Raw genomic sequence first — 21968 nt, forward strand, 5'->3', positions numbered from 1 at the left:
GGCCGCTGCCGCTGCCTCCACCACCTCTACTTCCACAAACACCAGCATCGCCGCCGCTACTACTACTACTACCGCCGCTACACTCACCAATCAGCCAACAACAGTTACGGATGACGCTTCCACGATAACCGTGCAGCAAATAGTTGCCGAGTCTACGAGTACAAGGGTACGACACGGCTTCTGCGAGTTCATTTCTGCCCCTCATCCTCTAGTATCATCCTTTACGAATAATGCAAACTCATGTTCGCGTCGCGGTATAAACGACAGCCGAAACGAACCTCTCGAAGGAAAATCTCCTTCGACTCGGTCCTCTTACTCCGATCGAGAAAACGAAAAGAAAAATTTCCGACTTTGTTTCTCGGCGTACAAGCTGGAATCATCGCGATTCGATGAAAGCACGTCGGCCATGGACATTTCGACGGTCGCGGACGCATCGCCATCGCCATCGGCAGCAATGAATACCGAACAATCTACGATGTCTCGAGATTGTAACGCTACCACCGCTGGTTTATCGACACCGTCACCTGTTTTTTGTTGCTTCGCCGCGCTCAATTCGCCATTAACTATGCATTGCTGTACGGCAAACGGCAGGCCGAACGTGTTGGAATCCAAAAAACGATCCAGTTGTGACGATACGTCCGACCAGGTGGTGCGCGTTTCCACAAACTCGTGCGAAACCGTTGAAAGAATAGCGAGATTTCTGCGGACCTATCTAAGTAAAGGAAAAAGGAGAAGAAGATGCAGGAAGAAAAGGAAGAATCGACAGCAGTCGTTGGATGCGACCAACACGTCGCAGACACCAAAGTCCAAGGAAATTGATACTACCGATTTCAATCGGAATCGCAATCGCAATCGGAATCTAACGACGATCAAGGACACGGTGGCAACGGTGCCATCGTGGTCATCGTCGTCGTCATCATCGTCACTCTTCCACACAGCCATGGCCTCTCCTTCGTTCATCGTTCCGTTCGAAACGCTGGCGACTGATGCAACAGCAGCGACACCAGCACGACGATCTTATTCGAAACCTCATGCGTTGCATCGTTCACCGCCAATCACAGAATTCGATTCATTGGACTTACAACAGTATCGGAACTTGGTCCGATCACAGAAAATGCTGGGAGAATCCACGACATATAGGAGATCGAACACGCGAACTCTTTTTCGAAGAGGACAAACAGCCAAAATCAAATCGCAAATGACGCAATCTATCAAGCTGTCTCCTATTTTGGAATCGGAATTATCGAAACCTGCGACGCCACGATCGACGCATTCTTCTCTGTCGTCGTATTCCGGCTTCTCCAACCGTTCCATTTGTTCATCATCGTCGTCATCATCGTCATCTGTGCCGCGCCCTTTGTCGTCTTCACAAGTCGCTCGCGACCCGTTTCATTTTCACGGGAAATGTGAAATCCATCGTATTGATTGATTACTCCGATCGTTTCCTCCGCTGCTTCTTCGGTTTAAAACGGCTCTAATACGCGATAAGCAGTAAACTCTAAAACCGCCATGTTCTTTTCTTGGCAAACTTAAATGTGAAAAGGGAATATGGTAGAGAAAATGGGGAAGAAACGGGGGGAATAGTTGTGTGAATGCACCACATCTTTCATCCTAGATTTAAACATCATAAAGTGAGTACCGTAAGTGAGTAATCGTTTCCATATCGTAAGAACAGAATCTTTTCAACAAAACTCATGCTGCTCGCTTAAATTGAAAAATTCATGAATTACCTTCTCTTATGTACTCATGATCGTATATTTTTGTAGATGTCATCAGTTTCAGTAAACACGTCCGATCAACTCGCCACAGATTCTGCTACATCTGAGACGAATATTTGGGAAAATGTATTAAGTTCTCCACGATACGTAGTTGCACCAATGGTCGACGCAAGCGAATTAGCCTGGAGGTTGTTAAGTCGTCGTCATGGTGCCCACCTTTGTTACACGCCGATGCTTCATTCTTCCGTGTTCTGTCGAGATCCGAAATATCGACGAGAGGCTCTTACCAGTACTGTCGAAGATCGCCCATTAATCGTCCAGGTATACGATTCACATCTCTCTCTCTCTCCACTTTAATCTTTAACACATATTCGCATTGATCTCATTTATTGTAGTTTTGTGGCAACGATCCGAATACGCTATTAGAGGCAGCACTTTTGGCAGAACCGTACTGCGACGCAGTGGATATAAACATTGGTTGTCCTCAAGCTATCGCGAAACGTGGTCGTTATGGTGCTTTCCTTCAAGACGATTGGGACTTGCTTCGACGAATCGGTTCGTAACATAAATCTTAAATATAACGTTACATCTCCAATTTATTTTCCTCTTACAAACTATTACAGTAAGTACTTTGAGCAAAAGTCTCCGTGTGCCAGTTACTTGTAAGCTTCGTGTATTTGCGGAGATCGATAAAACTGTTAAGTACGCGCAAATGCTCGAGACCGCTGGGGCACGATTACTTACCGTGCACGGACGAACTCGGGAACAAAAAGGTCCGTTAACTGGTATCGCGTCTTGGGATCACATCAAAGCCGTCAGGTATGATTAACAATTACTCTTCGTATCTTCATTTGGCGTGTATCTTCCAGTAAGTTGTTATTTCTTGTTATTTCAAACGTTCAGACAGGCCGTCACAATTCCAGTATTTGCGAATGGTAACATACAGTGTCTGCAAGATATCGAAAGATGTATAGAGGAAACCGGTGTTCATGGTGTAATGTCAGCAGAAGGCAACCTTTACAATCCGTACATATTCGAAGCTTGTTATCCACCTAGTTGGGAGCCAGCGCTTGAATATTTAGATTTGGTGGAACGCTACCCAGCCCCTCCTTCTTACATTCGTGGTCATCTTTTTAAATTGTTCCAACACACGTACGTATGAAAAATCAATTATTTGTAGCTTCTGTTTATTTTCAATCTCTATGTATATTATATAAATAATTTTCGAAATTACAAATCGACTTATGCATTCAGCGTTCTTTTAACTAGAGAGTAGACTTTGTTTAGCAGAAAATAAAGAAGAGAGAGAAAATTTGGCCCGAAACTCTACCATGGAATCCTTCAGAAACGTCGTATACGCTTTGAGGGATCGATATCTGCCTTATCACGAAGGTCGTTTAATTTGGCAGGAAGAAATGTCCGGTTCGTAGGCTCTACCACTATATTCGCTTATATTATATTCCATCATATACATTATTCTTCATTCGTATGGCATATATACATCCACTTTCCTTCTGGCTGTGTATACACCTTTCCTTTGTATTTTTAATTACACTATCGTGATATACCACCAAAGTATGACCGTTGTTACTTACTTGCATTCTATATTTCAGATCATAACTTAAAACTACCTCCCTGGTTGTGCCAACCATATATACGTCATCTTCCAGAGGAGAATATACAAAAGCTAGAAATTGAAAAGATCGAAACGGTTGGTTTCCACTATTCTATCACAAACAATTTCCTTTTCCTTTTTCCTATCCCTACTTCTATTTCTATTTCTATTCCTATTTCTATTTCTATCTGTATCCCTATCCCTATTATACTTTTCTTCCTTTCCCTTATCATATGATATAATTGTTTTATTTATTTATTATTATTATTTCGATATTCAATTTTTGTAGCAAAATGAAACGGTCAAGAGAAAATTTAGAGACGAAGAAGGAAATGAGATATCACGAAAACGCTTGAAGAAGCTCAAACGAATAGCGCGCCGCCCCAACAGACCAGCTATCATTGTGAAAAGAGGATCTGATTTGTGTTGCGATTGTCCAAATCCAGTGGTTTGCAAAACTTTATTTTAAACATAATCTTTTGTTATCAATTCGAATAAAATTTATTAATCTCGTCGTTACGTTTTCTCCCGTAGAGTCACAAATGTGTTCATAAATTATGCCGACAGTGCTGTAGAAACAAATGTTTCACAGAAAATCTGGATTGTGCCGGACACAGAAATTTAACTAAAACTAGAAGACAAATGGCGATAGAATTTGCTGCGAAACGGAAAGCTATTCAAGATAAAATATGACACTGTATAATATTTTAAGTTATAAAAACAAAAATTAAATAAATAAATAAATATATACACTACTACATGTACATAATCATATTTTGTGACTCTTGTATTGATTTTTATACATGATCACAGTTATAACTGCTATTATTCACAAATTATACTACAAATTGCTTCATTAAGTGTTATAAAGTCATCTTTATATACAACTTACAGCTTATTATGATTCCTATAGTATCATGACGTAAATTTCAAGGTAGTTTATTAAGTGCTCGAAAATGTCGATGCAATCGTTTTCATTAAAACTGTGTAAATATCGCCTTTTTTTCGGAAGGTATCATATCTCTCCGTCCATTGTCATCACTATACCACTGTTTCTTATTTATAAGCATAAGAACTATAAGAACAGGTAAATGAATCAATGAAAAATGAAACAGTTTGCGAGAACTTTTACTATCAGAGTGCTTGTGAAATTCCCAAGCTAGAAAAGAGAAAACACAAAGTTAAATTTACTTTCATTCCTCTTCCTTTTCTTTTTTTCAAAATATCAGTATATCAATATGTTTTTGACATACCAAGGTAAAGAAAATATGCATTAAGTGGTGTCGATAACAAGGCAAACCAATAATTTGTTACATCACAAACTGGTGCTAAATAACAAAGACCCATTAATGCAGCGGTATAACGTAATGCTGTTTTACGACAAAGCTTTGGATTCGTGACTGCCATCATTCTATAACCGGCACGTGAATAGTCCGGCCTCAAATTCCATGATAAAGCATTGAAATGAGGAAACTGCCATGCATATAATAGACCAGACATTATCCAAGCACCTGGAGATATTATATTGCCAACACAAGATGCCCAACCCATTAATGGTGGTATGGCTCCAACTAAATAACAGTTGATATGTAATCTCAGTTAGTATAGTGAAAAACATTTAAATACAATAGCAAAAGTATCGTAATATACTTACCTATGGAACCCACCCAAGTATTTAGAATACTAATGCGTTTCATAGGAGTATAAATAAGAGTGTACAGAAGCAGATTAGCTGCTCCCAAAGTAGCTGTTAATTCATTAACTTGGGTATATAATAATAATAATCCACTAAAGCCAGATACCGTTGCAAAAATTATTGCATGGCCGGGTCTACTAGAAAAATTCTGTTATAGATATAACACTAGTTTTAAGCTAAAGAATCTGGATGCTTCTGCAATTGAAACTATATCCTACATACGTTAAGTAACCTCTAACCAACACTCTGTTCTTTGTTCTTGACATCTGTGCATCAAACGGAACTTCAAAAAATTGATTGATAGCATTTGCTGTTGCAGACACTAATCCAGTACCCATAGAACATGCGACAAATGTAAAAGCATCGAAAGGCCCTGGTGCTAATGCATATCCAGCCATGGTTGTTACAACTACCAAAGCTAAAAATAATGATTTGATTCTTCATTTTTTCTATTCAAACAAATTATCATATAAAATATCAATGTTTTTGTTAAAGATATTAGTTTCTCTTACATGTTAACCGTATCTTAGATAACATGAAACAATGTTTTCGAAGTTTGCCAGAATCTAATTTTATACACTGCCATTCCTGTTTATTTTGCATATATAAATTCTTTTGCTTTTCATTGTTCGTTATATCTACACATTGGGTAGGCTTTTGGTGATCAAACGATGTAACAAAGTTAGGTGATATCTTCTGATTTTTGACATTTTTTGTGTCTAATAAACATTGGTATTTCTGTGTACGGGATAATTTCTTTACGCTTGATGTAGCCTCGGTAGAATACTAGGATAATTTGTCAGAAAAAGTAACAAAATATTGAAGGCTTAATAATATTGGAAAAAAGTGAACACACATACTGGAACGATAGACAGTTTCAACGATGATAGACATATGTTACGGGAGATCCTGATTGGGCAAAAAATAAATAACATGATAAAAATACGTCGTATAAAATCGTCAGTGTTTCCTTTTTTCTATCCTGAAAATAACATGGGAACCAGTTGGTTATCGATTATAATGTAACCAATAACGAAAAAAGGCAAGTAAAATGCTTTAAGGTTTCCTTAAAATCAAATGTTTAACTTACATCATGATATATTTTTGTTTTTACAACTTTTAGTTCGCGTTACGTAAGAAAGCTTTGAACAAAAACACATTGCGCTGAAACTTTAAATAATTTTACTAGACTATTACAGTCTACGCTTGCTTAAATAATCGAATAGAAACTCATTACACTGAACGAGAGCTCGGATCATGCTCGGTCTAGTTGGACCGAATGAAAGAGACTGTGAAATGAAATCCTAAACGTATCAGCGTATGATCGAATTTTAGAGGAACGCGATCGCAAGATAGCGCTTCATGTTCAAAATCCTTGTAAGCAAGTCTCATTTCTTAGTAAAGTATTCATGATCGAACGAGTTACATATTTACTAACATATAAAATATATATTTTTCTCTTTTTCATCTCCTTTAATTATAAGATGGCTCATTAGTATCGTGTTCCTACCATCCAAACTTTGTACATGTGATAAATATGTATACTAGTATTATTAATCGATGAATGATATTTATAACAAATTAGTTAATAACAGGTTGAAAATTAAATGAATAACAATGTATTCATTATTATAAATGAAATAAATTATAAAAGGAATTTGATAAAAATCTTGCAAAGCAGAAATTCTTAATCTTCATATAAAAGAATTAAATACGTATGTATGCAAGTATACTAGGTACATATACTGAGATTCATTTTGAGAACAAAGATAATAGATTAGAAGACAAGCAGAAGGAAAAGCGAGATACAAAATTTGTATGTGCCAACGACAACGATAAACGAAGAGTAGTGCAAACTGTGGTAGAAATAGAAATAGGAATAGCGGAAGATAAAATATTACGTCAACACGCTTAAAGAATAATTAGAGGAAAAAGAAGCACTCGTGTGTGTACTTTACGTTTTATAAACAAATCTTAATGGTATTCAGTAACATTAAGTAATGAACACTTAATGTTAATACTACTACTGTTAATAATACTGAATGAACCAGTAGGATAGTGGAATCTTCGTTGGCGACGTGTGCAGTACAAAAGGAGAAATAGAAAACTGATAGAAGGATGATAAGGTTATACCAGTGTATGTTTTATGAAATTTGATATAAATTTGGCGTATTAGTAATATAAAAGTTGTGATTGGAACGTAGAGAAAAGAGAAGGGAAGGAGAGAAAGTAAGAAAAAAAGAAGAGAGTAAGAGAATATTATCAATTTTGATCGGTATGCCGTGGAGTCATAAAAATGTGATGTTCGCGAGGGTCGGTTCTGCCCTATTTTACGGGTTATCTTCATTTATGATCACAGTTGTAAACAAGACAGTGCTGACGTCGTTCGAATTTCCATCGTTTCAAATGCTCGGCATAGGACAAATGTTGGCTACCATCGTGTTACTTTTCGCAGCAAAGAAGTTACGCTACGTTGAATTTCCTAACCTAGAAGTAACAACGTGTGTCAAGATATGGCCATTACCGATCATTTACATCGGCAACATGATCTTTGGATTAGGTGGTACGAAACAGCTGAGCCTTCCAATGTTCACCGCCCTTAGACGATTTAGCATTCTTATGACGATGATCGCTGAATACTATATTCTCGGAGTAAGGGCGCGTGTTTCCGTTCAGTTGAGCGTATACATGATGATGGTCGGGGCAGTGGTAGCTGCGTTAAATGATCTTGCTTTTAATTTGGAGGGCTATCTTTTTATCCTATTGAACGATTTTTTTACGGCCGCCAACGGTGTCTACATGAAGAAGAAATTGGACTCGAAGGAACTAGGAAAATACGGACTGATGTACTATAATTCATTGTTTATGATTGTCCCAGCGATTAGCATTGCCTACTGTATGGAAGACATGCATTCTATCATAGAATTTCCACATTGGAACAATGTGTTCTTTCTTGTACAGTTTGGCCTTTCATGTGTGATGGGTTTTGTATTGTCCTACAGCATGATACTTTGCACACTTTATAACTCTGCGTTGACCACCACGATAATCGGATGTTTGAAAAATATATGCGTTACTTATCTCGGAATGATGATCGGTGGTGACTACATATTTACGTGGTTAAATTTCGTAGGATTGAATTTAAGTGTCGTCGGTAGCTTGGTTTACACTTGGGTAACCTTTCGAAGGAAGGAATCGACCGAACCAAAATATTCTCCGCTTTTCGATGACCAAACGACAAATAAAGTGCAAGCTGTATGATCGATGTACAAAGCAACGAAATCGTGCCATGTGTCGCCGCGGCTCTTTCTGTTCTTCTCTTCCTCTCTCTCTCCGTTGCTCTCGCTTCCTCGAGCCCGTCATATTGTTTCTCTGTATTAGTGTTTTGTATTTGTGTTAGTGTGCGACACGTGTCACGTGTCCTCCTTGTTGTGGAATTGTAAAGCTTTTGGGAGCCGGAAAAAGAGGGAACGAAATGGGAATAGGGAAAGAGCAGCAAGCGTGACAAACTATAGTAATAGTCATAAATAAGATATAAGATTCTATACCAAAGCGATAAGACCGTTATCGGATAGAAGAAATGAATAATAAGATGTTGCGCGCCATAGCGTATCACCTTTACCTTGTGAAATACAACTTGTACATACGTACTTCGAAATCTCGAAGGTGCAATATACTATCATTAATAATGCACGTGTACAAAAGTATACTTTATAGTGAATAAATTTAATTTCTGGAGAAAAGAAACACGATCGATTCTCATTCAGTCCTCCGTCAGTTTCAGGCTGGCCACTTCGAAGATTATTCAGCAGCTCTGGCTGCTCGTCATCCTTCACGATGGATTACGCGAAACATCGTGTATCTCTGTCGCCGGTGCAACGTGCAATTTTGGCGGCCGGTGCAGCCGCGATCTCATTCGTTGATCCTTTTCGCGGCGACATGATTGCATGCTTGGCAGAAACGACCGGTACCGACGCTCTTTCCTACTGTCATCGAAAAATGCTCGCAACCTCCGAGGGATCTCGCATTCTTGCCAGGAAACCACGTATATCCTCGTCTACGATTGATTTTTCCGCGCTAAGACGATTACCACAAGGAACCCTTGGCAGGATCTATTGCGATTTTTTGGACGTTAACGTAAGCTCTTTCGACTTGACTCCACTCGATTCGATTCGATTCGATAGAGATATACGTAGACAACGATCACACCAATCGATTGGTCGTTTCTTACAAGTTATATCATATACTGAAATTGTTAGCGCGTTTCTGCAAATTGGAACAAAAATATTGGTCTGTTACAGAACGTGTCCCCCGATACTAGACCTGCGGTCAGATTCGTTGAAGATACTGAATTAGCATATGTAATGCAACGATATCGAGAAACACACGATATTTATCATGCTCTGCTTCTAATGCCAACCACGATGCTTGGAGAAGTGACGGTCAAGTGGGTAGAAGCGTTACAATTACGATTACCAATGTGTTTCAGCGGAGCGATATTTGGAGCGTTTCGGTTGCGTCCAAGGTAAATTCATCGAGTGAATCTCGAGCCTGATACTTGCAACCGATCGATGGTTTTGTCTCCATCTTCTTTTTATTCAATTCGCCGGATTTTATCCAGTCCAATTAGTTGAATTTCTCTTTGGCGTTTTAGGCAAAGGAAATTATATCTCGAGCATCATTTGCCTTGGGCCATTAACACAGGAATTGGTACAAAATTTCTCTTGGGAATCTATTTCGAAGAACGTTGGGAGCAACCCCTTGCCGAGTTTCATCGAGAAACAAACATCATCCCTTTGGTGCCGATAGAAACCATTAGCAATGAAGTCTGAAATTGCTCATACGCTTTTCCCTCTAACTGTTTTAGTATTGTCTTACATATATTAGAACACCAACAATAGACACAGCTTATTAGATAGTGTATAACAATTTTTATTTACCGTAACGTTGGAAATATGAAGAATATAATTTTTAATGGGATACGTATGATTTGTATTACAAATGTCGATCAATGTAATCGCACATTTAAAAAAATTTATGCTTCTATAGAAACGTACGCGTAGATATCAACGCTCGATACGATGAGAGTACGATCGATTCACCCGTGAGGATACAATCTGATTGGTAATGCTTGGGTGTAATATCCTAAAATATTCGGTAAGTGTTAGCAAATCGATCGATAATTACTTTTTAAAGTCGCGTATCGTCTAATTTGTATGAAACAACGTTCGTGATATTGATTGTCCCATTTGGTTTGTAGTAACGCCCGCAAACCACTATTACTGGCTATCTTTTTGATATGCAGTTTTATCTATTACTCTACAAATATTTGCAGCGTAACGGCGTAACACATTCGAATGCAAAACTCGAGCACGTGAATTTATTCATGTATACATGCGAAACAATGCAATATCCCTTTTTGCAAACCATCTTCCGCCTGTCTTTGATAAAAAGTAAATATTAACGGTCCATTGAAAAGTTCATTTCTGCTGTATTCGTTTGCGTGCTCGATCGTTCAAATTCACGTATATCTCTTGCCGCGCGTTTTTCCAAACCGGTGAATCTTATTTATTTTTCGTATGCAACAACTTATTCTTCGTACATACAGAATAAGCAGTATTGTAACATTATTGGGCGCTAAACAAGCTGAGGTACTAGACATTCGAATTGTAACGCAATTGCAACGTCTATTTGTTTCGCTGTTGGAATATTCGTACGTAAAGAATCACGGTTGCAATGTTGAATCATCGATTGTTTTTGCATATTACAACCGATCATTTACAGTTGATCGAAGGACAAGACAATATGATTTCTTATTATGGTGCTTTGTGTTTCACGATTGCAGAAACTCACTCGCTCACTCTCTCTCTTTCTCTCTCTCTCTCTCTCTCTCTCGCTTGATGTATGTGAGTGTGTACAAGTGTGAATGTGTGTGTATATTTCTATATGCATAAAAGTTGATTTATATATAAACCTAATTGAGCATTAAAAGTTAATGGCCAGAGCATCCTGAAGCGATTACGAAGGGTGTTTGTAATGGGCGAAAGAAATAGTTTTACGATATTTTTAAGATGGATTGAAATATACATTAGGAATAGATATAAAAAAGAAATTAATGAAGCGAAAATACAGGTTAAGTCAGCATAAAAAGCTGAAATTTACGTACAGGATGCTTCTTGGCTGATTGTAACCATTTGGTCCGTGCTACTCGATCTCGAGTATCTCGAACGTTCAATCGAGGGCTAGTCTCTCGAGGTATAGGTGAATTTCCGCAAACTGGGGTCTGTCCTCGATTCGTGTACTCCAACATTTTTTCATTACACGGTAGAGGTCATCTGGACAATGATCGGGTTGTGAAAGAATTCGATGATGATTCCTTTGGTCGTTGTTGTCATCGGGCTGTCCATTACCACCAATATACGTTTCGCTTTGGTAACAGTGGCCACAGTTTTCTAAAACCTGTGCCACTGTTAAATCCGCATATGGTATCTCCTTACAATTTAGAAAAATTTCCCAAACTGTTACAGCAAACGACCAAACGTCGGCTCGGCAACTACGTTTACCCTGAGAGGAAGAACAAAAATGAAAATAAATGGGATCCGTAGCGAAGTTACGATAGCAGAAACATATACTCGAGGGACACAAGACGAGGAAACGTAGCTATGACTATAACGTAGAGATGAGATGAAGAGGAAATAAGAAACAGTCGCTTACCAGTAACACTGCTTCCCATGCCATCCAACGAAGAGGAACTTTTACATTATGCCCGTCAATGAAATAATGATGATCATATTTGGTACAATATATGGCATGATCCGACACCTTTATTGTCAGATCCTGACCAACAATGCAATTCCTAAAATATTACACAACGTATATATCGAGGATCGATTAAGTCGATTTATTTTTTTACGGATTCTGTCATTCTTTTCTCGATTTACTTACCTGGCTGCTAAATCACAATGTGCAATGTTCATGGATTCCAAATACTTCATGCCAGATGCAATTTGGGTAATAAAGCTTAAATGGTTGTCATAGCTGCGAATAGAATATAATAGAATAGAAAGAAAATTGAAAAGACAAATACACCATTGATATATAATCACCTAATATTTTACTCACCTAATATCGTCCTTGTTGTCCAAATTACTACCGCGACTTTCTAAGAAGGTAAGGAGGTCTCCGAAACGACCGAACTCGAAAATAGCTCCAAACGGTTCCTCTTCTACCAAGGCCATCATCTTTGCTATGTTTGAATTTTGGAGCATCGCCAAAACATGCATATCCTTCGTAAAGTCCAACCTGTGTATTGCTCAAGTCAAAATGCCATAAGAATATAAAGAAAGGTTTTTCGAACCGGCGTTACATTTCGGAATTAGTAACATACCTTAAAGAATCTACAACGCCTCGCCAAAGAGACCTAACGATTACAATTTGCCGACTTTGAGTCGCTCCTACTTCGGGATTCGTGATACCCTTTGCTTCACATAAATGAACCTGATTGAGCATACGTATTCGATTAAATTTCATATTAGTAAACTAACAGTTTAATTCATCGATATTGTTTCTTCTTACCAAACCGAAATTTCCTTCACCGAGTTTGTCTAGAATTCTTAATCTGTGTCTGGAAACACGCTGAACGTTGTAGGAATCAATGGTACTTGGTAAACATACGGTTTCCTCGCGAATGTGAAGCGGTGTAAACGGGCTCATAGTCGACGGGATCTCCCTTCTCTTTATCTACAACCATACATCTATATAAAAATCTCTATATAATACCTTTATTAGAATTGTTATAAACACATCTGATCCATCATCCTACCGTTAAAATGTCTGTTGCCGCATAATACCCCTCGTAGATTCTTTGATTCGTGTTTCTCGATTGAAGATGAAACGCTTTTTTCGTCGAATATGTCATAGTCGTTGGCATTGTCACTTCCGCATACTTGTTTGTCGTGAAGCTCGACTTGCGCTTGAAATCTGAAATGGATTCAATTGGGTAGAAGAAAAATGAAATTTGACGTAATATACGTAATAATAATATATATAGTATCATGTACGCATACGCACATGCATAATACAAATAGGCGCGGAAGTCAATAGGTTAGAGTATATAAACTGTTGTGTAGAAAAGGTTGGTTAGATTCACCTGAACATGATTCGGCTGTACAGGTGGAGGACGCGTTTGAGTTTGCAACCACGAGATTTTCTTCGGAGAACAGACTGTATGTTCTCTCGTATAGAGTGGAACGGGCATCAGAATTATCGAAGTGGGAATCGACGACAGCAGCTTTGGCGTCCGTTTGGAAATCTGTATTGGATCGATCAGGCAAGTTATCGGAAGGGGCAATAATGATAGGTTTGCGAATCAAGGATAATCCGGTTACGATCGAATTCGAGAGTTTAACATCCTTTGGAGAGATCGCAATGCCTGGTGCAGATGAGTCGCACAGTAGAGCTGTATGCTTTTGCAACAAAGCGACTTTGTTACGGCCTCTTTGTTTGATCAAAAATGTTGTACACGTTAAGAAAAGGACAAACACTGTCAATAGGCCGCTGACAAGGCCGATATACGTTTGGGAGGTACCAACGGGAAAGACATCTGGTATCGAGGCATCTTCGTCGATTTGGTAAAGATCCGTTACATTCAAACTCACGGAGTTGATGGTCGAGTGGATGACGGAGTTGCTGGATTTTGCTCGTTGTTCGCTTCGATTTTGCTGAACTTCCGATGATTGATCATCAGCTAAAATATTCAAATCGTTCGACCGACTTGTGCTACCTGCGGTCAATACGGTTAACAAAGCATTATTAATTCGCGTCCAACTCTTTCTTTTTTCTTATATTCTTGTACTCGTATATGACTATTATCTAAACACTTACCAGTGTAAAAGGTGATTTCGCTGAGAAGCAACCATTTCGCGGCAAGGCTGAATTCCACTTTTACGAATTGTCCGATCCTAGATTGTAAAGGGATCGATACCAAAACCGTTTCGGCAGCGGGCGATCCAGCAACGATCGGCCACTCGGATTTTTCTGCTTCCGATCGATAGTTCTCACCATCGATGGAAAACCAAACGCGCATTTGCGAAAATGTCTAAGAAAAAAAAAAAAAATGAAAGAAATTGTCAGCTTTGGAAAGATATTTATAAAGGAATTTTTTAATTTTGAATTTTGTGCATGTGTATGTAAGCTCGTTGTAAAAAAGAATAAAGAAAACGAACCTCGACGTCTAGTTGTGGTATACGAGCGATGTGTACGGTGCAATTTTGAAATTCTCGTAGTTCTTGAAAACGAAAAATAATCTGGATTGTAGTACGATCCGACCAGCCGATCCAGTTCGTAGCATTGGTCGAAGAGGAGAGAATTTCAGAAATTTCGCCTAATATTCCATCCGTCAATTGCCCGAGACCATTTACGAGAACAAGAGGCTCGATCTCCACACCGTCGTACGAAGCATCCTGAACGTTTCGTCCTCCGGGCCCTGGATTCGATCCCTTAGGCGCGTTATAACTCGCGACATACTCTGAGGATGAGAAAAATAGTTGATGGTCGTATAGTGCGTACATGTGTTATAATACGTACACGTTATCACGATTGTAACGTGTCGAATCGATAGACGAGAAATGACGAAACGCCTAAACGATAAGGCAAACGGTAAAATATACGGTATAGAAATGCTCACGTTCCAATACGCATCCGTAAATTTCGACTCGCATGCAAACTGTCCGGGGATGTTGGCTGTAAGGTACGAATCGCACTTTGCTCGCGACGAACGGTAAGTCCAACTTCTGCTTTTCTACCAGGTAGGTGTTGCTGTTGCCGCGTAGTACCTGAAACGAACGACGCTCGATCGGTGTATCGACGTATCGAATATCGGTAGTCGCATTGTTTCTCAGCATCAACGGTCACCGGAGACGTCTCGCCTTGCTCTCGAGTACAGACTAGAGCGTAGAGGACTGTGTTTTTCTTTGAATAACCGTCCGAAAGCTTATGATATCGTAACTTTCTTATATTTTTCTAATTCCTTCCTCGCGACGACCCATACATATGTATATAAGTATGTATGTAAGTACTTATGTATTCGATGCGACTGTGCTTGAATTCGAAGCAATGCAGACGATTTCCGGTCGATTTATCACACACAGACACGAACTCTGTCACCCATCAAGTTTCTATATTGATGCCATTTCGTGTCGCGCCAGTACTCGAGAAAGAAAGCCTCCGCATACTCCTGACCTTGACCGTTGCCAAACCGTCCTTGAGTTTCGGTCCACGCTATCAGATGATTTTTCGTCAGATCGATCTCCAGGTATTCTCTTATCGCGCTACTGATTTGCGCTTTTGGACACCAAGCGCCACCATTCTTCTCTTGTCTTATCCTGCAAACATCGGTATCGCCCTTTCTTACCGACTGCTACGCTACAGTGCCATACCATATCATACTGCGTATACGTATGTATTTATATCGTTTTAAATCTTATTTTTCAACCGAATATCTCTTATCCTATTTTATTTAAATTCCAACCACCGATAGTGTTTACGTTTAACGGAACGAAACTGATGCGAAGCTGATAAAAGAATCGTAAAACTCTATAGTCTACTATATAAAACTCTAAACTATATAAACTAAGTCGTTATAAGAAATCTAAGTCGTTCGAAGGTAAAACGCATCGAATAGTACGCATAATTTTACTTTTATCGACAACGATCATTTAAAATAATTTACCTTGCGTTTTGGGGGCCCACGGATTTTGTTTCGTAGCTAGAAGAAGCGGTGATCGCATCATCTGGAATTTTTCCCTCTTCCATGCCAAGGGGAAAGATGCACTGATCTGCAAGTTGCGAACATACATATTTACATACAGGCCTTATTTCATCGATCTTATCTTTTTACAATTAATTTCTTCGATATCGTTATCCTTAATTGCTCATTTCCTCACCGAAAACGTTTTTCGTTGAATTCTCTCTGCAGCGAACAGTTGCCAGAAGCACTCCCAATGAGACAACCGTTAGGATGTACCGCATCTCGATATCCGGATCTTCTATCGTTTTCGATTTCTTTACAGTTCATGGTAGACCGAGTCCTTTGCTAACATTGTTCGATTTCTCAAGCTGTAACTGTATATTGCTTGATCAACTAATCGCATTAACTATACATTAACTATACTTATTATATTTTAATTTCTACTATAATAACTTTCAGATTAGATATTACATGTTATCGATCGTAAGTGTAATACGAATAATCGTTATTTGCTTTTCAAGCCATATCGTGGCACAATTTATTTCACTGTAAAAACGAAATACACGCGATTGATGGTCGTCGTAGATGTTGATGTTGCATGTGGTACGTGATTAATCGTACTGCGGCGAAGAAAAAGAAACATGATTTACGAAATTAAAGGAGGGAGAAAGGATTAGGGCAGCGCGTTAATGCATGCGAGACGCGTTCGATATTCAAGTGTATCCAAAGAGAAAGAGAACTATATCCGTTTTAGGTATCTGGCCGTACTTGTGAAAGAAAGATCTAAAAAGAATCGATCGTAGATTGTCGATGGTTGAGAGAACGAAGAAATTGCAACTATCGAAACCGCTATCAAGTATCGCTATTACTATCGATATTAGATAGGTTAGCGCTTGTACGGTCGGCAGTTAGCAGCTGGCAATTTGCTGGTTGCACGTTAATTAGATTCACCGATGGAAAATGAAGACAAAGAGGGTTAGGGAATGCGCACGGGGTCCTGGATAGGTATTGGGTGTGCGTGCAACAAGTAAAGTACGATCAATACGAGCGTGCCGCAGGAAGGAAGAGCATGACCATGTTCGACTCGTTTGCTCCATTTGTTTCGTTTGTTCGGACCTTTGTTCGTTTTCGACAAACGGTTCAATATTTATAATATTTATGTTATTTAACTATGTCATGTATATATGTCATTGTGTAAACGTAAATACAAACGCAGAGGCAAATGTAAATGTGTACAGGATCATCGAATCATCCTTTTCTCTTACGATTAGAGAGGTCTTATTATGTCCCGTTAAGTATTTCTCTCTCGATCCATGTATGTATTTACTATTTACACGTTGCGTACACGCACACGTATTCGTTTCAATAATTTCTATAATAGATATAACAATATCCGTTTATGCTCGATATTATTCAAAATGGGCCGACGAAATTGAATTTATAAAAATTTATAAAAATTAATAAAAATTAAAAAAATTGAATTTTTCTTTTTCTTATTGAAACTGATCTGTTTCATAATGTAATTTTCATTCGATTCGACTATCAAAACTATAATTACCAAATTTCTTCTACATCTATTACATCCGTGTAAAATGAATCGTATCAATTATCATTAAATATGAAACACGTGCGTCTTCTTTTTCGTAATTGATGCGATATGACACTTAATATGTTTGGATCTTTATACCCGATAGGTTTGATAAAAAGCTCAATGTCAAAAGGTGCTTACCTTTTAAGATTGACGCATGTCACTTATTGCGTATACGGGATACGTGAACACGGTAAATTTTGAAAAACGAAAGGAATTTAGCATCGTTGTAAAGCTAACCACGAATCAAAGTGCACCAACTTATCGTAATTTCAATTTCTCTTTTAACTTTTCTCCTTTTTCCTTGTTTCTTTTCTCTATACATATACGTATATACATACGGTGCACGTCCTAATTAGAAAAAGAAAAAAACGACAACTCGTAAGAATTGTTGCTACCCGCACTATATAATTGACAGATTTTCTCACGTTCGGTTAGTTTTTCGGCTCTTTCCGGCGAATAAATTTGTTCGTCTTGTCGCGTTTCTCGCGAAACGTAGTTCGATGCAAACTCCGCCACCCTGGACCAAAGCTTTAGCCCAACATCCATGGTATCGGCCCGTGGTGGTGGTGAGTTTGCTCGAAGATAGGAGCGGCGGAGAAGAGTGGGGCGAAAGGGGATATAGGGGAATATCTCCCTCCAATGTATGTATCTCCGATCGTAGTAACGATGTTTCTATCGTTATAATGGTATCGATCTTTCACGTACGTTACACTCGGCATAGAGCATAATTAACTCGAAGAAAATTGGAGTAATCACCATCAACTTGTAGTCGTATCAATCGATCGTTCGTTCTCTCTCTCTCTCTCTCTCTCTCTCTCTCCACCTTTCTCTTTGTATCTTACTCTCTCTTACTCTCTCTCTTTCTCTCCCTCTCTCTCTCTCTCTCCCTTCATGTAACAAAAGAAATAAGGTAATTCTGTGGAATTTCACGCGTTTAAATGTGTTGGTTATTTATAATACGAGTTTCGAAACAACTTAGCTTAAATTAACGAGTTTCGAAACAACTTAGCTTAAATTAAAGAGTTTCGAAACAACTTAGCTTAAAGTAAAATGAGTCATTTTGTTTCCTATTGTTCTTATTTCATTTATTTGGAAGACTGAACTCAAGGAACTGACACTGCCATCTGAAATGTGACTTCTTATAATCTCTCGCATTTTGTCTTTACAAATTCAACTTCAAGCAAGAGATCCTATCACGAATAGTTACTCAGCATCGACACTCCAACGAAACGGTATCTCGAATGATCGGTAAAATTTGTTTTCGCGTGGCACGTAGATTCCTTTGTTCATAAAGGAACAAATTAACATCTCCATCTTCTTGGTGAATTTTTCTAATCAAACTCAATTCGAGAGATGGTTGCGTAGACGCCATTAAAGCTTCTATTATCTGTTAATAGTAAAATTGAGCCAAGATCGTATTTCTATCGACAGATCGAATAAAATAAAAACGGAAAGATTGTGCTAACCTTATCTCTTAGCCGATTGGCATGAGACGAAAAAACAGCGATATCTCGAGATATTTCTTGCGCATTAAGTTGCATTCCCATTAGAACGACGATCGTAGTGTTTTTACATTTGGCAAAATTTCCAAGACTTTCTAGATAATCCTCTTGTAAATCAAGGAAATCCTAAAGTGCGATATGCAAATTGAATGAATTACAATTCATACATAAAAGAAGGAATACGCGTATGCTTTAGTTTTTACCTTCACCAATATAGGCAATCCAACAATCGGTATGCCAACAATTACTTTTAAATCTTTGATCAAAAGATCATCGATAGTCAATTCGCTAATGTCAGATTTTGCTTTGACGATCTCGTTAAACACTTTATCTCTGTCTAGATCTAATAGTCCAACTTTTTCCAGAGATTCCACGATTTCCACATCGACGGGAGTAGCACGATCGGCCTCTTTTGAAAAATTACAAGTATCGACCAAGATTGGACCTATAAAAATTGCAATAACAATTACGTTTAAATAACGCAAAATCAATTTGATGTCTGAATAATATATTCGAGTAAAATTTAATGAAAGCCATCTTGTTTGTTTACTTGCTGACTTGCTTGCATACCTCTCAGAAGACTCGATATCTGCGAGTCTATTATTTCTGCATGTTTATCGAATAAATTTCGCGCCACTAGCGTCGCGCAACTGCCTACACTCTCCAGATGTATTTCTCTACCAGGCCACAGCCACCGTTCGTCTTGTGGTCTGTGATCGATTATTTTTACTACAGAATCCATTAGATAAGTGTCTTCGTCCGGAAGGTTATGATGATCAACGAGCACCAGTTCCAATTTCGTTTCCACATTCTTCTTTAAAGCCTTCAAATCTATTTGATCCCTATAATATACATACGATCATCTATCTATACAATTTACTTTCATTTTTTCATTCTATAACATTTGTTAGAAAATCTTGTAACTTACCGAAATGTCAGCAAGTTGGAAGGTATGTTGTGACGTTTCAAGAAGAATACGACTTCAGTTTTTACACGATACTCTCTTTCAGATATATTCATCAACGGAATAACCACTAAATCTGTTTCCTTCCTTTTAATTCCGTCTAAATATTCAGAAAAAGCTTGAATCAATGCCGATACGGCAGAGTCTAAATCACAAGATTCATTACCCAAAACGATGCAGATTCTTTTGTAAGCCAGCGGCTTCGACTAAAATAATATACAAACCAATACCTCATTAAATATTTACTTTGTCTCTTCTAAAAATTTTTTATAAAAAGATTTTTGTTCCTATTATACCGATATCTTAGATTATCATCCAATAATTTTATCCACCAGTGTTTATCCCTTTCACTTGTATATTTCGAAATTTGTCTGCTTCGGATTTTCATTTTTAATTCATTTTTACATATAATTGCGCAAAATAACAATGTATGCTGATAAATAACTAAATATCTTATATTTTTCAAGTTTATTTTCAGTTTTCTACACACATATTCAATTTATTATCTAATATCGTTAAATAATACAATAACTCCGATTTTTTTATCTTTTTTTAAGCAAAATAGGATAACATATTTCAATTTTTTTATGACTAACAATTTTAAATGTCTCAAAGATTTGGCGCGCAAAAGATACAAACTGAAACTATCTGTTACATATTACGTCACATGTAACTGCTACCAACTATAGTTGCAATTCGTGGTATTAATTTGTTCGGGCAAAATTTTCTTAAGAAGAATGTAATTACAATTTTTCTCGTCATCTACGTTGTGATAGATATACGTGGTATAAATTTAGACGAGAAATTATGAATGTAAAATTATTACTATAGATATCAAAATATAGATATTGATATCAATATTAATTTTAACATGTTCTTAATGCAATATAAATATAATAACAAAGGAATAATTACGATGGAACTAATGATATGGAAAAACAGAGAAAAGAAATAATTATTGATATAAGTAAATTATCCAATTGCATTATATTAGCTTATTATATATACTACATAATATTATTTAGCACTCAACTTATTTAGTAGAAGTGAACACGTGTATTATTGTCTTGTTATAATTCACGAAAAATATAACTTTATTCACTACAGCAATCCAATTAAAACAAAACAGAAATTTACCAAGACTGCTTTCGATGCGGATAGAAATGATTCCATGCTTCTTTACTATGTTGCAGGATTTGTTTATGTACATATCATATAACTAATTAACTGACTTCATATATTGTGAATTCATGTCTGTTAATTACGTGTGAATTTTGAGATCTCTTGAAAAAGCTGTCGGTTTATTTGGTTGCTAGTATAGAACAAACAAGTAGATCGTTGTATTAAATATAGAAAAAAGTTAGCAAAGAAACGTATTGAAAATTATTGGCAAGTGCTATTGAATTTTGTCGAGCACATCAGAGCATACTCGGAGGTATTCGAGTTGAATCGGAAATCTTCGTTAATACACGAAAGATACCGAGATCGAACGAAGCAAACGACAGTATGGCCGCGACCACTTGCTCCTTTGTCTGATAGTCGTTGATAGGTGTCATACGTCGTACGTCGTATGTTTCGAGATGCGAAATACGGTACACATTCATTTCACATTCGTTCGATAGTTATTTTGATCCAATAGCTTTGATCTTTGGATAGATTACTGGTGCATTCACATTTTCTTGCAAGCATGTTTTTTTTATTTTCATATTAGCATGAAAATAGCCATCGCAACGCGATATATTTGAAATCTGATTAGCGTGATATTAGTTGTCTCACTAGTGATTTTGGTACTAGGAACACGATATACGTCCGACAAGGCGAATTACGGCGAGGAGAAACTGATGGATTATTTGAGAATAATTTTCGAGAGGATATTAGAGCATACTGCCTACACGAAGATGCGGTACAATATATCTGCTTGCGGTTCCATCGCTTGTTATCTTTGTTCTGCACTTTCGTTTTTACGTCTCCAGTGATCAAAATTATCTACTTCTCATTACTTATTCGATAGATTAAACGATTTGATAAATAACATATCTTCTCCCAAAATGCATGCTGTTGCGGAGATAGTGAAAATAATGACATTAAAAGAAAAAGAAATGCAAGCGTGGAGTGCGATTATATGAAGGGGGGTT

The 21968-nt window shown here is 37.8% G+C and overlaps 7 protein-coding genes and 1 long non-coding RNA gene across 44 annotated transcripts in view; 4 read left to right on the plus strand and 4 right to left on the minus strand.

Moving 5' to 3' along the window:
• The window catches only part of LOC100750100 (tRNA-dihydrouridine(16/17) synthase [NAD(P)(+)]-like), a 7529-nt gene extending 3446 nt beyond the window's left edge, over positions 1–4083 (plus strand). For 5 of the 17 annotated variants that reach the window (XM_033319043.1, XM_012381374.3, XM_033319067.1 and 2 more), the window contains exons 3-11: positions 1–166; positions 1767–2039; positions 2114–2273; positions 2342–2537; positions 2622–2870; positions 2995–3140; positions 3332–3429; positions 3623–3781; positions 3868–4083. In XM_033319043.1, the coding sequence (XP_033174934.1) occupies positions 1–166; positions 1767–2039; positions 2114–2273; positions 2342–2537; positions 2622–2870; positions 2995–3140; positions 3332–3429; positions 3623–3781; positions 3868–4026 (1606 nt within the window). In that variant the 3' untranslated portion in view covers positions 4027–4083. Of the gene's footprint in view, positions 167–1425; positions 1645–1766; positions 2040–2113; positions 2274–2341; positions 2538–2621; positions 2871–2987; positions 3430–3622; positions 3782–3867 lie in introns of those variants that run through there. The other 12 variants (XM_012381432.3, XM_012381416.3, XM_012381402.3 and 9 more) reach the window with 9 other exon arrangements.
• On the minus strand, positions 1952–2927 carry LOC105680302. 2 transcript variants are annotated; one of them, XR_002945980.2, is made up of 3 exons: positions 2734–2874; positions 2463–2667; positions 1952–2288 (listed from the first exon to the last, which is right to left on the minus strand). It is a non-coding gene; the product is annotated as an uncharacterized LOC105680302 (long non-coding RNA). The 2 variants fall into 2 exon arrangements; XR_004461121.1 differs by lacking the exon at positions 1952–2288 and having other exon boundaries at positions 2432–2667; positions 2749–2927.
• On the minus strand, positions 3146–6351 carry LOC100739999 (protoheme IX farnesyltransferase, mitochondrial). 4 transcript variants are annotated; one of them, XR_004461107.1, is made up of 9 exons: positions 6120–6351; positions 5890–6011; positions 5542–5815; positions 5252–5447; positions 4988–5163; positions 4587–4904; positions 4226–4492; positions 3314–3405; positions 3146–3236 (listed from the first exon to the last, which is right to left on the minus strand). XR_004461107.1 is itself a non-coding variant. In XM_012381474.3 (7 exons), the coding sequence occupies exons 2-7, from the start codon at positions 5962–5964 to the stop codon at positions 4311–4313; spliced, it is 1221 nt and encodes a 406-aa protein (XP_012236897.1). In that variant the 5' UTR covers positions 5965–6011; positions 6120–6351; the 3' UTR covers positions 4096–4310. The 4 variants fall into 4 exon arrangements, 1 of the variants encoding a protein (XP_012236897.1); XR_001102017.3 differs by having other exon boundaries at positions 3173–3405; XR_135514.4 differs by lacking the exons at positions 3146–3236; positions 3314–3405 and adding an exon at positions 3775–3964 and having other exon boundaries at positions 6120–6350.
• A 719-nt stretch (positions 6352–7070) lies between these two features.
• On the plus strand, positions 7071–12132 carry LOC100740123 (ubiquinone biosynthesis protein COQ4 homolog, mitochondrial). Of its 6 annotated transcripts, XM_033319202.1 has the most exons (6): positions 7071–7166; positions 8808–9166; positions 9331–9554; positions 9684–9869; positions 10079–10186; positions 11557–12131. In XM_033319202.1, exons 1-4 carry the CDS (start codon positions 7148–7150, stop codon positions 9859–9861), a joined length of 780 nt encoding a protein of 259 aa, XP_033175093.1. In that variant the 5' UTR covers positions 7071–7147; the 3' UTR covers positions 9862–9869; positions 10079–10186; positions 11557–12131. The 6 variants fall into 6 exon arrangements, with proteins under 6 accessions (XP_033175093.1, XP_033175092.1, XP_033175100.1 ...); XM_033319201.1 differs by having other exon boundaries at positions 9684–10186; XM_033319209.1 differs by having other exon boundaries at positions 7071–7155; positions 9684–10186.
• On the plus strand, positions 7257–8772 carry LOC112211973 (UDP-sugar transporter UST74c). Its single transcript, XM_024365068.2, has one exon. It carries the CDS (start codon positions 7307–7309, stop codon positions 8288–8290), a length of 984 nt encoding a protein of 327 aa, XP_024220836.1. The 5' UTR covers positions 7257–7306; the 3' UTR covers positions 8291–8772.
• On the minus strand, positions 9946–17952 carry LOC100740401 (discoidin domain-containing receptor 2). 6 transcript variants are annotated; one of them, XM_012382624.3, is made up of 16 exons: positions 17793–17951; positions 17506–17715; positions 15973–16150; positions 15759–15864; positions 15186–15411; positions 14715–14862; positions 14254–14555; positions 13913–14126; positions 13179–13811; positions 12852–13009; positions 12605–12769; positions 12417–12526; positions 12152–12331; positions 11975–12067; positions 11744–11885; positions 9946–11593 (listed from the first exon to the last, which is right to left on the minus strand). In XM_012382624.3, exons 3-16 carry the CDS (start codon positions 16055–16057, stop codon positions 11261–11263), a joined length of 2895 nt encoding a protein of 964 aa, XP_012238047.1. In that variant the 5' UTR covers positions 16058–16150; positions 17506–17715; positions 17793–17951; the 3' UTR covers positions 9946–11260. The 6 variants fall into 6 exon arrangements, with proteins under 6 accessions (XP_012238047.1, XP_024220752.1, XP_033174900.1 ...); XM_024364984.2 differs by having other exon boundaries at positions 15973–16144; positions 17506–17952; XM_033319009.1 differs by having other exon boundaries at positions 13179–13775; positions 17506–17952.
• Positions 17953–18425: 473 nt separating this feature from the next.
• LOC100740521 (exopolyphosphatase PRUNE1) overlaps positions 18426–21968 on the minus strand; it is a 5933-nt gene continuing 2390 nt past the window's right edge. Inside the window, exons 1-6 of one of the 4 annotated variants that reach the window (XM_003484595.4) lie at positions 20971–21234; positions 19798–20039; positions 19440–19711; positions 19073–19314; positions 18834–18995; positions 18426–18754 (exon numbers count right to left, since the gene is read on the minus strand). In XM_003484595.4, the coding sequence (XP_003484643.1) occupies positions 18575–18754; positions 18834–18995; positions 19073–19314; positions 19440–19711; positions 19798–20039; positions 20971–21006 (1134 nt within the window). In that variant the 5' untranslated portion in view covers positions 21007–21234 and the 3' untranslated portion in view covers positions 18426–18574. The other 3 variants (XM_012382166.3, XM_024365060.2, XM_024365062.2) reach the window with 3 other exon arrangements.
• LOC100740641 (inositol polyphosphate-4-phosphatase type I A) overlaps positions 21305–21968 on the plus strand; it is a 12610-nt gene continuing 11946 nt past the window's right edge. For 2 of the 4 annotated variants that reach the window (XM_033318997.1, XM_033319001.1), the window contains exons 1-2: positions 21305–21425; positions 21628–21736. The gene's annotated coding sequence lies outside the window, so the exon portion shown is untranslated. Of the gene's footprint in view, positions 21426–21619; positions 21737–21968 lie in introns of those variants that run through there. The other 2 variants (XM_012382146.3, XM_033319000.1) reach the window with 2 other exon arrangements.

Source organism: Bombus impatiens, unplaced genomic scaffold (genome assembly GCF_000188095.3).
Source record: "Bombus impatiens unplaced genomic scaffold, BIMP_2.2 scf_0019, whole genome shotgun sequence".
Taxonomy (NCBI): domain Eukaryota; kingdom Metazoa; phylum Arthropoda; class Insecta; order Hymenoptera; family Apidae; genus Bombus; species Bombus impatiens.

What these genes read in the sequence shown, in the direction of transcription:
- LOC100740123 (XM_033319201.1), top strand. An exon ending in GCGATTTTTTGGACGTTAAC is followed by an intron (nt 9,167 to 9,330) that starts GTAAGCTCTTTC and finishes GGTCTGTTACAG; the next exon opens with AACGTGTCCCCCGATACTAG. An exon ending in GCGTTTCGGTTGCGTCCAAG is followed by an intron (nt 9,555 to 9,683) that starts GTAAATTCATCG and finishes TTGGCGTTTTAG; the next exon opens with GCAAAGGAAATTATATCTCG.
- LOC100740401 (XM_024364984.2), bottom strand. Translation starts at nt 16,057, where the DNA reads ATGCGGTACATCCTAACGGTTGTCTCATTGGGAGTGCTTCTGGCAACT. An exon ending in GACAACAAGGACGATATTAG is followed by an intron (nt 12,068 to 12,151) that starts GTGAGTAAAATA and finishes TTCTATTCGCAG; the next exon opens with CTATGACAACCATTTAAGCT. An exon ending in CATTGTGATTTAGCAGCCAG is followed by an intron (nt 11,886 to 11,974) that starts GTAAGTAAATCG and finishes GTAATATTTTAG; the next exon opens with GAATTGCATTGTTGGTCAGG.
- LOC100739999 (XM_012381474.3), bottom strand. Translation starts at nt 5,964, where the DNA reads ATGTTATTTATTTTTTGCCCAATCAGGATCTCCCGTAACATATGTCTA. An exon ending in TGAAACTGTCTATCGTTCCA is followed by an intron (nt 5,816 to 5,889) that starts GTATGTGTGTTC and finishes AAATTATCCTAG; the next exon opens with TATTCTACCGAGGCTACATC. An exon ending in TACTTGGGTGGGTTCCATAG is followed by an intron (nt 4,905 to 4,987) that starts GTAAGTATATTA and finishes ACTGTTATTTAG; the next exon opens with TTGGAGCCATACCACCATTA.
- LOC112211973 (XM_024365068.2), top strand. Translation starts at nt 7,307, where the DNA reads ATGCCGTGGAGTCATAAAAATGTGATGTTCGCGAGGGTCGGTTCTGCC.